The sequence below is a fragment of the Monocercomonoides exilis genome (genome assembly GCF_001643675.1).
Source record: "Monocercomonoides exilis strain PA203 chromosome Unknown scaffold76-106655, whole genome shotgun sequence".
NCBI classification, from domain to species: Eukaryota; Preaxostyla; order Oxymonadida; family Polymastigidae; genus Monocercomonoides; species Monocercomonoides exilis.
In genome coordinates, this window is record NW_027150621.1 from 4,487 (window position 1) to 19,032 (window position 14,546).

Below are 14,546 nucleotides of genomic sequence, written 5' to 3' on the forward strand. Positions count from 1 at the left end.
AGTGTCTGGAATCTGTGATCAAAAGACACTTCTTCTCAGACACTCACACTTTTAAGTTCTTCTGCGATTCGGGTCCACACAACCGAAATCGCTTCCTCCTTCACTTCATTCTCTCCAAACAATCCAAACTTCTCAAAAAGAAAAATACACAACTCAACTTCTTCGCTGAGCACCACGGAAAGAATATTTGTGATAGTGAATTTGGTGCATTAGTTAATTCTATCGACAACAATCTTTCGACAGAACACATCACCACACTTCATGACTTGATCGACTTCTTCGAAAACAATATGAACACTTCGACATCTGTTTCATCATCATCACAATTTAATGTTTTTGAATCATCCTCATCAAGCAACTCCCCATCGTCATCATCTATCAAGGAGTGTGTGCATGAGAGGTACTTTGAAGAGTATGTACCATCTCAGCAAATTTCATGGCCTTCACTGTCAGTCCCTCACATGAAGGACTACTTATTCTTTGAGCGCAAGGGCTCATTTGTCTGCGCATCTGCTGTTGGATATCTTCTTCAACGCTCTCTTGTTGCAATCGAATCTTCAACAATGAAAGAAAAAGTTCAACGTTCAAGAAAGTCATTTCACTCTGATATCACATCATCTAACTCTTCTCTTCTTTCTCAATCTTCTCAAGATCTTCTTTCAAGGAGATTTGAGCTTCTTCTCGACTCTTCTTCTTTTGATGAATTTCAAAATTGTATTAATGGAGTCCCCTATTAAGAAACTAGTTGTTGTGCATGCTTAGCTGGCACTCTATCGGAAGGGTGCTGGACATGACTGTTCGTATTAGATATTGCAGCCTTCGGGCTGCTTTATCCGGACCTGGATACGACGAACAGCCTCCCAGGTGCACAATAGTTAGAATCCGATTGTTTTCTTGTGCTTTTTGTTCCTATGATGTCCCTATTTTCACTTGGTAATAGTCCCGAAATTAATTTATATATGTCTAAATAGAGATTCATTTTTTGATGGGTGTTGTGAAGAGTTTCAATGATTTTTGGATCAGATTTTAGGAAAGGAGAATAGCTGAGAGTGTGAAGTGATGTTTAATTACTGTGTCTGCCTTTTTTCTCTGTTGAATTTGATCTTTTTGAGTTTGGACAAGAGAAATATCAGAAAGTGTAGAGTGAGAAAAAAACAAAAGATAAACATTCAAGTTTGTTTTTGGACTTAAAGTATTTGTAATCTTTTTCGTTTGGAATTGACTATGACACCATGTATTTGTTGTAATAGTTATGCTTTTTATTGAATCTTTTATTGTTCATGCAAATTGGTATGGAATTGACAATTGGGGAATGTTTTAATGATGATGTGGGAAAAATAATTTTTTTTAGAAAGTGATGCAACAAGAAAAGAAACTTATTTGTTGTTTTCTATTTTCAAGATGATTAATACAATGAAGTGTTAATGTTATTTATGTGTTATTTTGTTTTATGATTGTTATCAAATTAGCAATGTATTTATTTTTCTGTTTTTCTCATCACTGAATATTCATCAACCTTTTTTGCTACTCAACAATGAAGATATTGATATCAAAACAGTTATATATTGAATAAAAGAATAATAATAAGCATTTTCATTCCAAAAACAAAACATTTTTTGAGAGACAAAAAATTCAATGATATTTTTCTGATATGAAGTGTTTATTCAATGAAATATGATAAAACTATTTTTCACTTAATTCAAAACAAATAAAATTTAACAACTATTTTCTGATGACTTGTAAGCATTATTAAAGCAATAATATTCACAAATTAAATGAATAATATTCAAACAAATATCACATTCCCAAAATTAATGATCATAATAAAACCAAATTATTTGTGCATTTTGGTCAACATTGAAAGTCACTTTTTCTGTACTTAACAAGCTGAAAATATCATTTTATGTTGTTTCGAGCAAAAAAATGAAATGTCCAAAATGCCATGATCTTATTAATATATTTATAAACATTCTAAATTCTTGATCATAAGTTAACCAAATTATTTGTGCGTTTTGGGCAAAAGTGGAGGAGGACTTTTCAACACCAGATAGTTGTTAAATATCATTTTATGTTGTTTCGAGCAAAAAAAATGAAATGCCCACAACGCCATGATCTTTTCAATTTATAAAATATTTTTAAGTGAAATGAAGAAAAATTATCAATTTGAAGATATTGCATGCAATTGATGAATATTTGATTTGACCGTTTAAAAAATATATTGTTAGCTTGCAAAATATATAAGACGTGTGCTTTTTTTCGTGTGTTCACTCCAATTATTTCTTCATTTGAACAATTCATTTTCTGATTATCTCAATTTCTTATTTTATTTGTTTTTTATGAAAACAGTTCATCATTTATCTTTTTTTTTTTTTGAAAAAAGGTGCGCATTATTTCAATGAGTTTAATGGAACACCTTTCTGAAAAAACTGCTTTTTCTTTTTGTGTTGTTTGTTGTTCAAAGGGCTTTTCACTCTCTTTGATTATCATCATCAACAACAACAACCAACCCCAAATTATCAACAAGGGAATCGCTTCAAAAACTTCTGTAAATGCTTCTCCATCCAATCATCATTCATCAGGCTCGAAGGAGTTGGCTGATTCAAAAATTCACTGAACCGAAAACAATGCTAAGTTTCACGGTTTATGTGAAACACAAGACATCCACAAGATCATAAAGAAGTTTCTCGAGATCACATACGAAAATGAGAAGATCAAACAAGCGTGATCATGCAAATTCAAGTGAAGATCGCCAGAACACCAAAATCTACTGGATCTGATAGAATTCAAAGAGCAGTGAAATAATATTGTTCTTCATCTGTTTCATTGTCTTTTTCCTCCACCTCCTCTTATTCTTTTTCGTTATCGTTTTTGTCATCTTTGATATTTTTCTCTTCATCAAAGTGGGATTAGATGTGAAAGCCGCCTCCACTGTTGGAAAAAGACATGTATTACAAGCACAACTCCATCGCAACTTTCTTTTTTCAATTTTTTTTTCCAACATTTTTTAAGGGAGCATACTCAAAAACCGCAGAGGCTATAGGCATATCTGCGTACGACAGGAGGCTCAATCCAAAGAGAAAAGCGTCAAAGGAATTTTACTGGAAGGGCAGCTGCTGGAGACTGTGTGCTTCTTGCAGAGCGAAATAAAGCGCGTTGATTTTTCTCAGTTGGTAAAGGGGAAAGCAGAATTCGAAAGACAAACTTCATATTTTGCACTCAAATCAAGTTTGTGTTCATACGCGATTTCTGATCGGGTCTACAATTTCTACGATCACGAAAGAGTGTTTATGAGCCCATATGACGAAATGACTGCGATACAACGTTCTGTTTCAAATGAGCCTTGCCTGACTGACACGGAACCCTCTGTCATTTCTTCAGAGCCCCAAAAAAGAATTAGTATAAGTTGTAGATTCGAAAAGAGAAGCGTTGAGACAACAATCCACAAGCTCATTGCAGAATCTTCCAATCTGCAAGACGTTGAGTTGACTGTGCCGTTTGCATGGCATGAAAGCCCTGAGCCGCTCGATGAGTTACTCGCTCAAACATCGAAAGAGAATGCAACAGCATAAAATGCGTTGCCTTTTGCATCATTATTATCAACAGCATCTACTGTTTCCTTGGAGACCGGTTCTGCATCCTCCTCCTGCCTCTATTCCTCCTCACTGTAGCAGCAGCTTGTCTCCTCTCTCTGTCTTCTTTATGATGATGATCACGCTTCTCAACTTCTCTTCAAAGCAACACTAGCTGGAAGCCTGGGGTGCACTCAAAAATTGTCTGCTACACGCGCTGAAAAAAAACGAGCAATGTTCGACTGCTTTTGTCTTAAGCGAATATCCTTTATCTTCTTTTTGTTCATTCGTCTGGGCAGTTTTCATAGAAGGAAAAGATATGGCCGGACCTTCTGAGATATGCGTGAAGCTCTGAGTTCTCACTGAGATGTGCGTGAAACAGCTTGAGCGCATCCAGTTCCCCAACAACGAGCACGAATTTGAAGGCTGGCTGAACGTTGTGACTGTTTGGTGTTATTCGTCATCTTCTTCTTCCTCTTCTTCTGCATCTTTTTCCTGAAACATCTTGCATAATCAACGGCGGTTGTGTGAGGATCGTTCATTTCCCTTGAGTAATCTTCTGCGTTTCTTTTTCATGCTGTTCAAGTTATTCTGACTACTGCTGCTGGATCTTATTTAAATAGGCGAAATGAGAATAATTCAGTTAACGACAGCTGCTGTGGTTCTGTGCGAAACGGCAATGTGAGAGATAATGCAAACGTGTGAAATGATTTGGTCGTTGTAAGGCGATTCAGAAGGACGGAAAAGAGTGGAAGAAAACAATCTGTTAATCACAAAGGATTCACAATTGGAGATGGAGTACGATTGTTGATGTGGGTTGGAGGTTAAGGAGAAGAATGAAATGGAAAAAGATGCGGAAAATGTGAAGAGTGAGAAAGAGACTTTTGAAGGAGGAATGGATGAAGTCAATAGCAGAATGAATACAGAAAAAGAGGAGGCTGAAGTTAACGTTGTTGATGGTTTTGATTGTGACAAAAGAATAAAGAATGGCGAGCTTGAGAATGAGAGAGAAGGAGAGATGAATGTTGAAAGCGGAAAAGTTGAAAAGAAAGGAAAAGAAGTGAAAGAAAGATACAAAAATTTTTTTCGTCAAAAGGATAGATGAAATGAATAAAAGAAGAAGAGAAAGAAGAAGAAGAAGAAGAAAGCACAAACCCACTGTAATAAGCCACAAAGATCTGATGCAGATTCTCAGTGCGTTGATTAAAAATCACCTGGATGTGACAACTCAGTCGCTGAACAATAAGAAAAAGCCATATTTTTCAGCTTTTTTGTGCAATTTCAGCAAGAATTAATAAACCAAGCACATCTCAAGTGAAAGAAGGTTGTTTTTATGGTTTGGTGAAGCTGTTAGATGAAAATTTATCCAAAATTGTGAACGCAGTCACGGAAGAAAAAGAAGAGCAGGAAGAGGAAGTTGGAAATGGTAATAAAAATTAGATGAAAGACGTCAAAGGTGTGGAAGAGAATGGAAGTTGTCTGATGTGCAGCGCAAGAATCGCTGGTTTTATAATTGTTTATGTTTTAGATGGGAAAGAATTTGGTTCGACCTTCTCTTTTTCTTTGCGACAATATTAGAGTTCCTCATCATAATCTTCTTCTTCTTCTTCCTCTTCTTCTTCTTCTCTTCCTCCTTTTTCTTCCTCCACTCCAGACATTATTTCTCCTTCTTTTTCTCCTTTCGTTTCTACCCCTTCTCCTACCCCTCTTCTTCTCTCGAATTCTTCTGTTTCATCTTCTTCCTCTTCCTCTTCCTCTTCCTCTCCCTCTTCCTCTTCCTCTTCTTCTTCTTCTTCATCTTATTTTCCCCCAACCCCACTTACGATAAGCCATCAACTCCACCTCCCAGTGTCTGTCGTGCTTTGAACATTTCAACGGTTGCCACTTCTTTTCTGGACACGCACCATCGCACAGCGTTGGCTGAATTGTGTTATCACTTTGGCTTCTGCTGCTCTGCTCCGTAGGATGCAGACGATGCAAAGGATACATTAAGAGAAATGAAGATCTCATCTAAACATCTGCCACATGAGAAGAAATTGTAAACTTCTTCTGATTCTGTGTCTTTCTTGGAATTTGCTCAAGGATTTCGGCAACCCTCGGTTCCTTCTTTCTCTCATTCCTCGTCCTCTTCCCGCTTTGAAATCGTTGTTTTCTGCTTTATTGTGTTCCATTCATCATCAGCTTCTTCTCCACCATCGCCTCCTTTTTTTTTTTATTCTTATCATCATCATCACCACCATCAATACATTCTGTGGCTTTGCTGAATGTGCATTTGAACTGTTTTCTTATTCCCCAGAGGCGTATTCCGCTCTTCTTCAGCACTTCGTTCAACTTCCTTGCTCTGTCTGAGCTGAATGGGCTGAGTGAGAAGAATGGGCATCGAATGAGAAATGGCAGAGGAAGAGGGAAGGAGCTTCAAGGCACATTGCGTTCATCTGCTCGCTTTATGATACCGCCAAGAAGCGAAGAGAGAGAAGTTCAAGTTCAAATGGAAGAGGCAAAGAAAGCTGAATTCATAAGAAAAATGAGCGCAGAGCAGAGGAAAGGGAGACAGCAGGAAGAGCCAAAAGCGAAGAAGAAGACGAACGAGAAAGACGAGTTTTGCGCCCACAAATTGGCACTTTCGACACAAGACTTACACAGACATCAACAGAAAGGAGGAGGGACATGGGAAGAGAAGAAGGAGGTGATGAAAATGATGATGAACAGCAGCAAACGTTTTATTCGTTCGACGGCACACTCTCATCTGCACAATGGCACCCTCAAAACATCACAGCTTCATCGACATTAGCTACTCCTTCTTTAATTGTTCCCACACACACACAATCAATTGTCTGCCACTTCTGTTCTTGTTGGAACTCCGGCGAAGCCACAAACTCTTTCATTTTCTGCAACAGACTCTTATTAGCTCTTGCTGAAGTCGCTCTAAGCACAGAACATTTCTTAAACTTCTTTTTCTCTTTTTGCTCAAATATTTACATTCTTGCGGCTTTTTTTAAGTGCTGTTCTTGGGAAGAAGATATTTTGCAATCTGAAAATGCTTGGAAGCAGGAACATCCGGACCATAGGCGATGTATTTGAGTGACAGTGAATTGTGCTGAACAACTGTGCATATGTTACAAGCGGATTCATGAAAGCGATGTTGAGTCCACCGGCATCGGAGCAGACGAAGTTGCTGTGGGAGAAGTGGTAATTCCAAACGGCAAGGCTGTTGTTTGTTAACTCACAGTTGTCGGCATGCGCGCAACTGCTGATCTTGGAGAGCAAGATGTTAATGAAGAAGGAATTCATCATTCTAAGGGAGCTTCATGACAAATTTGACGTTGAATAAGAAGAATAGCGCTGTCTGCTTTAATGGAGAGATCTGTTGCGAGAGATTTTCAACGAAGTTGCCAAATCCAATGTCAAGCACGTGCAAGGCTGTGAAGTGCCGAAGAAGATATTGAAATAAGAGAGAAAAGATCGTACTGAAAGAAGTGGATGTGCTATTCTGAGAGAGAAAATAATTAGGAAGATGTCTGGAGGAATCCGTCGAAAAAGCAAAAGACTCAGAAGTTGATTGAAGCAAAGGAGGAGTGGAAAGAGGAGTGGAATGAGATGAGGATGCAGTTGTTGTTTAATGCAATATCAGCGAGCGGGAAAATACAAAGTGAACAAAAACACGATTGTTCGAGTTAGACCAAATTCGAATATTGGATAGGCAATTTTGGAGGAAGATATGGATAAAAATTGCGGAGAAGGAGAAATAGAGGCCTAGCTGTGAGTAGCATTGCTTGGTGGAGGAGTCTGTGTCTTTGCAGAGGAATATCCTGTGGGTGCGGAAGAAAAGAAATGAAGGGCAAAATGTTAAAGTCGTGATCGGGATCGGTGTGAGAGGAATCAGAGCTTCAATTGGATGTGCTCGCAGCAAGAGAAGGTTGGGTGAACTCGATGGAAAAGAGGGACTCATCGATTTTGGCTGGGATATAGGAGCTCCGGAGAAAGAGTTTATTTCCTCGGAAGGCGTCGTTCAAGGCGATGCGGATGTTGAGAACGGAGACAGGGATTGGAGGAGCTTTAGCGGAGTGGATGCAGCTTTGAAGAGGTCGTCTCCTTCGGTCGACATATCGCTCACATAGATGGTGAACACACACGTCTCAACAGCACATTCCATTGCACATTCGCTCTCAGCATTTCACATAAGAGCTGGCCCCTTGCATAAGAGCGTAATGTGGCCTTGTTTGCACATTCTCGTCTTAATACTGTTCAAGATTCAGATTCATGTTGCCTCAAGCAGTTGAGTCGGTCAGAGCAGACGGGAAAACTGCCATGAGTGAAGAATCAATGGACAAAGTGAAAATGAATTGAAAGGATACAAGTACTGCAAAAGTGGATATAGAAGAGATGTGGAGAAATAGTCCAGGCAAGGAGACAGCGAAGATGGAGTTGTTTAAATGAGTATACACCCTGCTTCTTCTTCAATCATCGCAAACGAAAGGAGTGTTTGCAGAGTCTGTATGGAAAATGAACAGCCAGATAAAAGATAAACTCAGCTTTCAAGCAAGTCTATGCGTAAGATGTGGATGATGGAGAATAAAAGAGAATTGCTGTTAAGCAAAACATTTTTAAGTGAAAAAAACAGAAATTTTCGTATTTCTTCTCATTTTCTTAATTTTTTCTTAGTTATTTTTTTATCTTTGATCAATTTATTTAGAAAACTTCTCCAAAGAATTAATTGTTTTTTAATAATAATTCATTATAAATTGTTGTTTATCCAATAAATGTCTTGTATAACTATCATATTTTTCTATGTGTAATTTTGAAAATTGTTCATTTTTTACTAAAGTTTAATGATCTTTATCAGCAATTTTTTAATTTCTTTTCAATAACATTTATTCAAATTTTTCATTAAAGAAATTGATTTATCGAGTTTTGAAACAATCATTATTATGCTTTTCAAGCAAGATAACTTATGTTTTGTTATGTTTATTGTATTTTCGATTTTTTTTTTGAAATTATTTTCATTTCTCGATATTTGAAATGAAATCAATTGGAAACAAATTGAAATCAACAAATAAATAAAAACAATAATAATTTGAGCAAAATATTTGTGAGATCATCACTTTCTTTCTTCTTATCAACACCACCCTTAATGAAAAAATTTTTTGATCAAACGTCTGAATTTTTTATGATATCAAAAAAAATCACCCATATCTTTAAAGAATAAGCAAAAATAAAAAAACAAACCGGTAATAAAATGTATCAACTTTGCCAAAAATCGTTCATCAAAATGCTGAGCCATTTCATGCTTCTCAGAATTTTGCAATCAAAAACAAAAAAAGTGCAAATTGAAGAAAAACTCTCATTTTAAAGTCGACGCTATAGGGTCATCTTTTTATTGGCACTTTTTTCTTTATTGGCACAATAATTTTTTGTGATGAAAAAAAGTGAAAAACACATCAAAAAAAAAATACAAAACTTGAATCAATTACTCTTTTTTCTTTTCTTATTCCATTTTCACGTTCAAAGGGGTCATATTCATCACTTGTTTCATCGTCATCATACTTAATTTTTCTGAACGTCCTTTTCACTTTTTTCTCCATGGGCAATTCTTCTTCTTCAATTTCCTTATCTTTTTCTTCAATTTCATCAATTTTCATCTTGTGTTTTTCATTATATTCATCCCATTCATCAAGAAGCTTTTCTTTTGTTATTTCTTTTCCGAAGAAGTCGAAACAATGTGAATGAGAAGGAATGAAGTATTGAGAAGACTGAGGAAGTTTCATCAACACAGATCCAGATCCATTGCTGAGGACTCCGCTGTTAACGAAGTCTTTTTTGATCACAGATGGGGTGAATGCTGTGTGAAGGGCTCATGGAAACACATCTGCAACAGCTGTTCTTTAATCAAATGAGGAGGTGGATGATGGGGAGCTGTAATTGTTTGAAAGCTCCGACTTCAATACTGCAAATACGCCTCTGTCCAGCGGCTGCGAAATGTGTGTGGTGTGTGGAACGAATGTGACGACGTCTAATTCGGCTTCATTGAACTGTCTCCATATAGTTGAATCTGCCCGTGATGAGTGTGAGTCCAGGAGAAGAAGGCAACGATGAGATTCTTTAAGAATTCGCTTTCTTCTGTCAATGATTGCTGGCAGCAGAACTGTTAAGGCAAATTTTTGAATGATGTTTTATCCATCCAGCCTTTTGTATTTGGACAAATGTCAAGATAAGGTTTTAACCGTATTGTCAGTTCTTTCGGAAGATTTGCGCTCGACCACAGCACGATAGACGGAAGCGAGAAGCCATCAGCAGCGATTCCAGCAACGAGAGTGGCATTCGGCATCCTTTCGGAAGTCTTTTTGAATCCAGCTTGCTCATCTGCAGTATAAACAACAACGCCATGTGTAGAAGTCGGAATTCGAAGCGAAGATTCATCGATATTGAAGATTAATTCCTCTGGATATTTATTTTCATCGTGTAATGCATGCAATTCGGTGTACCACGGCCTTTGGACTTTCTAGCAAGATGCCGCAAGTCTGTTGACATAAACTTGCTTTGGAAGCGATGACTTTTATTCCGGATAGCGCTTTATGAATGCGTGAACCGTCTTTAGAGTTACTGTCTTTTTCTTCTTTTCTTCATTTTCTCCTTCTTTTTCACTATCGTTGATAATATTTTCCAACGCAATACAAATTTATATCTAATTCAAATATGGGTGATTATTTTTGAAATCATATATTTTTTCGGTGTGTTGATTTTTCAAAGATTGTTTGTTAATGAATAGAGAATTTGAATTTTTTAAAAAAAAATTCCATCAAAACCATATTAAACACAAATGTTTAAACAAAAACAACAAAGAAAATATTTTTAAATAAAATTTTTCAATTTTTGGTGTTTTGTTGTTAATGCTTTTGAAAAATTTTCGAATCGAATTTTTTGAATGAAAAAATATGATATCAAAAATAATCACCCATATTAATTGCAACGCAGATCGCGTGCTTTTCGTAACGTGAGGCTTGTCCCAGATCGAGATTCTATTGTAACTTCTTCCAAAAATTGCTTTTCTTTTTCACCGTTAATAATTTGTGTGTGCCCAACTTTTGCAATCAGCATTCCTTCTTTTATTGCATATGTCGTTGATTTCAAAGACTTTTTGCTATTTCCACCATATTTAACCCCGTCGACCAGTCTGACAACATTATCATTCACAATGTGTACAATCCTTTCCAATCTTGTCACATATTTTCTGAAAAGTTGTGCAGACATTGCTTCCTTCAGCCGCTTCTGCGCCGCTTCAGCTTTCTTTTTCACGGGAAATTTCAAATGCATATTATAATAATGGTCAAAAATTTATTTATTTATTTGTCAATTTTAATTGAAGGATTTTTTATTAATATTTTGTTTTTATGAATGAAAAAGATAAAAATTCAAACCTTTGTGCAGTCCAATTTCTCGTGAAAGCTCAATGGAAGGACTTGAACCACTCCATTTCACCTCCACAAGAAATTGGATATCTTTCAAAATTTAAATATTGAAAACCTAACATTGGAATATCAACATAAAATATGTTTTTTTTATCATTTTTGGTTTTAATAAATTTTATTTTTTTAAAAAAAAAGTGCCAAAAAAGAAAAAAGTACCAATAAAAAGTTAACCATTTGTGTGAGTCACGTCGGGGAAAAAACCATCAGAATTCACATTGAATAAAATTCAAACTGTTATTTCAATGACAACAAAAATTTTGACATTATTGATTATTTAAATGATTTGGATATTTAATCGTGTTCATCAGAGTGGAAATGAAAATATCTTTGAACAATATATGAAGTGTTCAGAAGCAGAAATACTGTGTATTAACGAAATCATTCGTATCGAGAAGGAATGAATATCAGCTGGAATGGATGGAATAACGTGCATTTGAAGGAGTTGTCAGAATAACGGATTCGATCAACATTGTGTAATTCTCGCGAATATGGATCAAAAATGATGAACCAGCTCTCAATGGTTTTGAAGAAAACAGGTTAACAAAATTGAAATACAAAAACTTGTTGTTTGCTGCAAAGAACAAAGTGTCTCAAAAGAAATAATCATAGAATCAAGATCTGGAAGCTGTTTGCCAAAACGGAAAGTTTGCGAACTTGTTTGTTTCTCTTTAATTATTAATGATTCTTCAAAAAAAAATGGAAAATGTTGTTAACAACACAGATAAAAAAGATGGATCTCAAGCGAATATTTCAAAGGCAGCTGACAACTGCATTGTGAAGCTCTAACCACAGCTGAAAAGAAGGGCTTCAATATAAGCTGACATTTATTGCCTTTTTGTGTTGGATCAAAGAATTCTTCAGCCGTTGAACACATCTTTTGACTGTTATTACAATAGGAATGAATTTTGTGAAAAACAGATATTCAATATGGACGAACCGACTGTGAGGGGATCGACAAACTCGAAGCTTAATGTTTTTGATCCAACAAATGAAAAGCGTGGGTTTTCACAAAGAACAACCAGAAATGGAAATTCCACTCTGGCTGTTGCTGAAATTGCTGATGTGTTCGCGCTTCCTTCTGTGATTCTGAGGTCAAGATAACGCATTCCCGATGAAATGAATCAGCTTTTGTTACAACCTCTGAATATTTGTCCAAATGAAAGAAGCTGGATAGACAGTGAATTATTGAATAAAATGTATTTTGGAAATTCTCATTATTTCAATTACCAACAAAAAAAGCGAATGCTCTATTAAAAATCTCACAACTTATTTCAAATTAACTCCCACATTTCTCGTGCAGATTCAACAATCTTGTTCAAGAACCGTAAAGAAAATGTTTTCGTTGAAGCCTTCACACATAGCCCAACATCTTGGCAGAAGAGTTTTCATAGCCCCCAAGAATAAACTCAAAACGAAATGTGAACCTCCTTCTTCATCGACTTCATTATCGAATAAGTGTGTTTTCGTGGATGTTCTCCCTCAAGCAATTCACACTTCATTCTCACCTGCTGTCATATAAAAAGCCTTCGCAACGCGTGGAGTTCTTCATGACGAATCTGGACCGATTCTCATGAAGCTGTCAGAAACATCGGAATATCTTCCTTCTGCACATCCAAATAGATTCAACTTTCGTGGAAAACTGATTGTCGAAGAGAAGCGACTGAGCGACTGGAACAAACAAATTGGAAAACAAAAAGATGAAACAGTTGAAGAAGATTAAAAATGATGATGATGAGAAAGAGTTTTTCGATGAAATCAATTAATAGAAAAGAAAATTTGAGTTGAGAAAAGATTATCATGAAAGCGAAATTGAAACATTCAACATTGATTTCGGAGAAAATTGTCAAAGATAAGGAATTCGAACATTGAATTTGTTATTTGAGATTTATTCTTTTCTTGTTCATTTCAATAAAAGAGTCCTGATGAAAAACAAAAGGACTCAGAAAACCAATCGACCTTCACATTTCCGTTTTTATGAAGAAAATGGTGAAATGTTCAGACGATTAGAAAGATACATCTCAAAAAATCAAAATTATCAAAAACAATTGTTTGATGTTGTGAATTTTGACAATTGATATTTTTTCCTCTCAAAACTTAAAGAATGTGAGAATAAGAGTAAGTTTTTGAACATTTTTTAGATAAGAAAGGAAAACAAAGTCTGTTCGTGAACATTTCAAAGTGATTATCGATTCACAGAAACAATGAACAACAATATTTCTTGATTATTTGCTTTTTTAAAAAAAAAAAGATGTAGATCAACACTTCTAAATTTATTGCTCAAAAAAAGAAAATGAGAACAGACAGATTTCATATAATTTTCCTTTTATGAAAAAAATGTTTCGACTTTAATTTTTTGATTTATTTTTATATAACATTTTGGAATCGTATAAACATGAAGACATTTTGGTTCTGCATAAGTGAAAGATTATCCAGCATAAGACCACTTTAAGGGTACACAAAAAATAAAAAATAAGCTTTATGCAAAGGCAAAAAGTTTTCGAGTGAACTTTCATCAACACTCTTTGGTGTAAACCTGTGTGACGTAATGACCACTGACGTGAATATTTTCAATTCTGACGGACTCATCAAAAATATTCGCGTCAGTGATTTTTTTTAAAAGCTGAAATATTTCGTGAAAGCATAAAAAAAATATTGAATTGTGATTTATCTCATATTTATTATTTGCACAAGAAAATCAAAAAGTTTTTTCCTCTCACACAACATCATTTAAAAAAAAATCTAAATGGGATACTGACGGATAGGCAAAAAAGGAATTTTAGATCGTCGGTGACGGTCATGACCGCCAGGGAAAGTAAGTATTTCAATGTTGATCAAAAAATTGAAATAAATACTAATTGTTGAAGTAGTTGCATTTAGAAATGTGAAAGATGAAATGAAATGGAATGATGAAGTATTTTTTTGCACTTTCATAAAGTTATAATGGTGGAAATCAAAATTGAAAACGTGCAACGATGGACACACATAGAAAATTTGGCCACAAGTGAAAAAACAATTATTCATCCGAACGAAATTTCATCGGGAAATGGTTTGTTTGCTTTTAAAGAATAAATTTTTTAAACAATATTTAATTTCCAAGCTTGCAAAATTCGCTCCAATGTTTTCGGCCAATCATGTCAAAATCCGCTCGTCATTGTTTGTCAATATCTGTTCTTCACATTTTCAAATGTATTTAAGATTCTTCTTTGATAAATTCCTCTTCAAAATTATATTTCTTTTAATTTTTTTTAACATTCATCTTTCTTTCCCGACAACATCAGAATGAATTTTTCAATTTCTTCAACCGATTTGGAACACCAGTCACATTTATCTTTGTCACCTGATAATTTTATCCCAAAATTTTCAGAAACGCCAACTGAACAAAAATGATGAGTGATATTCTTAAAACACGATGATAGAAGAAAATTCTTTGGATAATACAAACATGCAACAAATGTTCTTGAGAATGAGGATTGCGAAATGGAAGAATTATTCGTTGCTGGAAGAATTGAAG

General features: G+C 35.4%; 4 protein-coding genes across 4 annotated transcripts; 2 read left to right on the forward strand and 2 right to left on the reverse strand.

Moving 5' to 3' along the window:
• Nucleotides 1-290: 290 nt before the first annotated feature.
• Nucleotides 291-737, forward strand: MONOS_15116 (uncharacterized protein; the record flags this gene model as incomplete). The annotated part of the gene is made up of 1 exon (XM_067867972.1): nucleotides 291-737. The coding sequence occupies one exon, from the start codon at nucleotides 291-293 to the stop codon at nucleotides 735-737; it is 447 nt and encodes a 148-aa protein (XP_067718672.1).
• A 4,406-nt stretch (nucleotides 738-5,143) lies between these two features.
• On the reverse strand, nucleotides 5,144-5,558 carry MONOS_11376 (uncharacterized protein; the record flags this gene model as incomplete). The annotated part of the gene is made up of 2 exons (XM_067863901.1): nucleotides 5,144-5,367; nucleotides 5,474-5,558. The coding sequence occupies 2 exons, from the start codon at nucleotides 5,556-5,558 to the stop codon at nucleotides 5,144-5,146; spliced, it is 309 nt and encodes a 102-aa protein (XP_067718673.1).
• A 394-nt stretch (nucleotides 5,559-5,952) lies between these two features.
• Nucleotides 5,953-6,360, forward strand: MONOS_11377 (uncharacterized protein; the record flags this gene model as incomplete). The annotated part of the gene is made up of 1 exon (XM_067863902.1): nucleotides 5,953-6,360. One exon carries the CDS (start codon nucleotides 5,953-5,955, stop codon nucleotides 6,358-6,360), a length of 408 nt encoding a protein of 135 aa, XP_067718674.1.
• A 4,166-nt stretch (nucleotides 6,361-10,526) lies between these two features.
• Nucleotides 10,527-10,880, reverse strand: MONOS_11378 (uncharacterized protein; the record flags this gene model as incomplete). Its single annotated transcript, XM_067863903.1, has 1 exon — nucleotides 10,527-10,880. One exon carries the CDS (start codon nucleotides 10,878-10,880, stop codon nucleotides 10,527-10,529), a length of 354 nt encoding a protein of 117 aa, XP_067718675.1.
• Nucleotides 10,881-14,546: the final 3,666 nt, after the last annotated feature.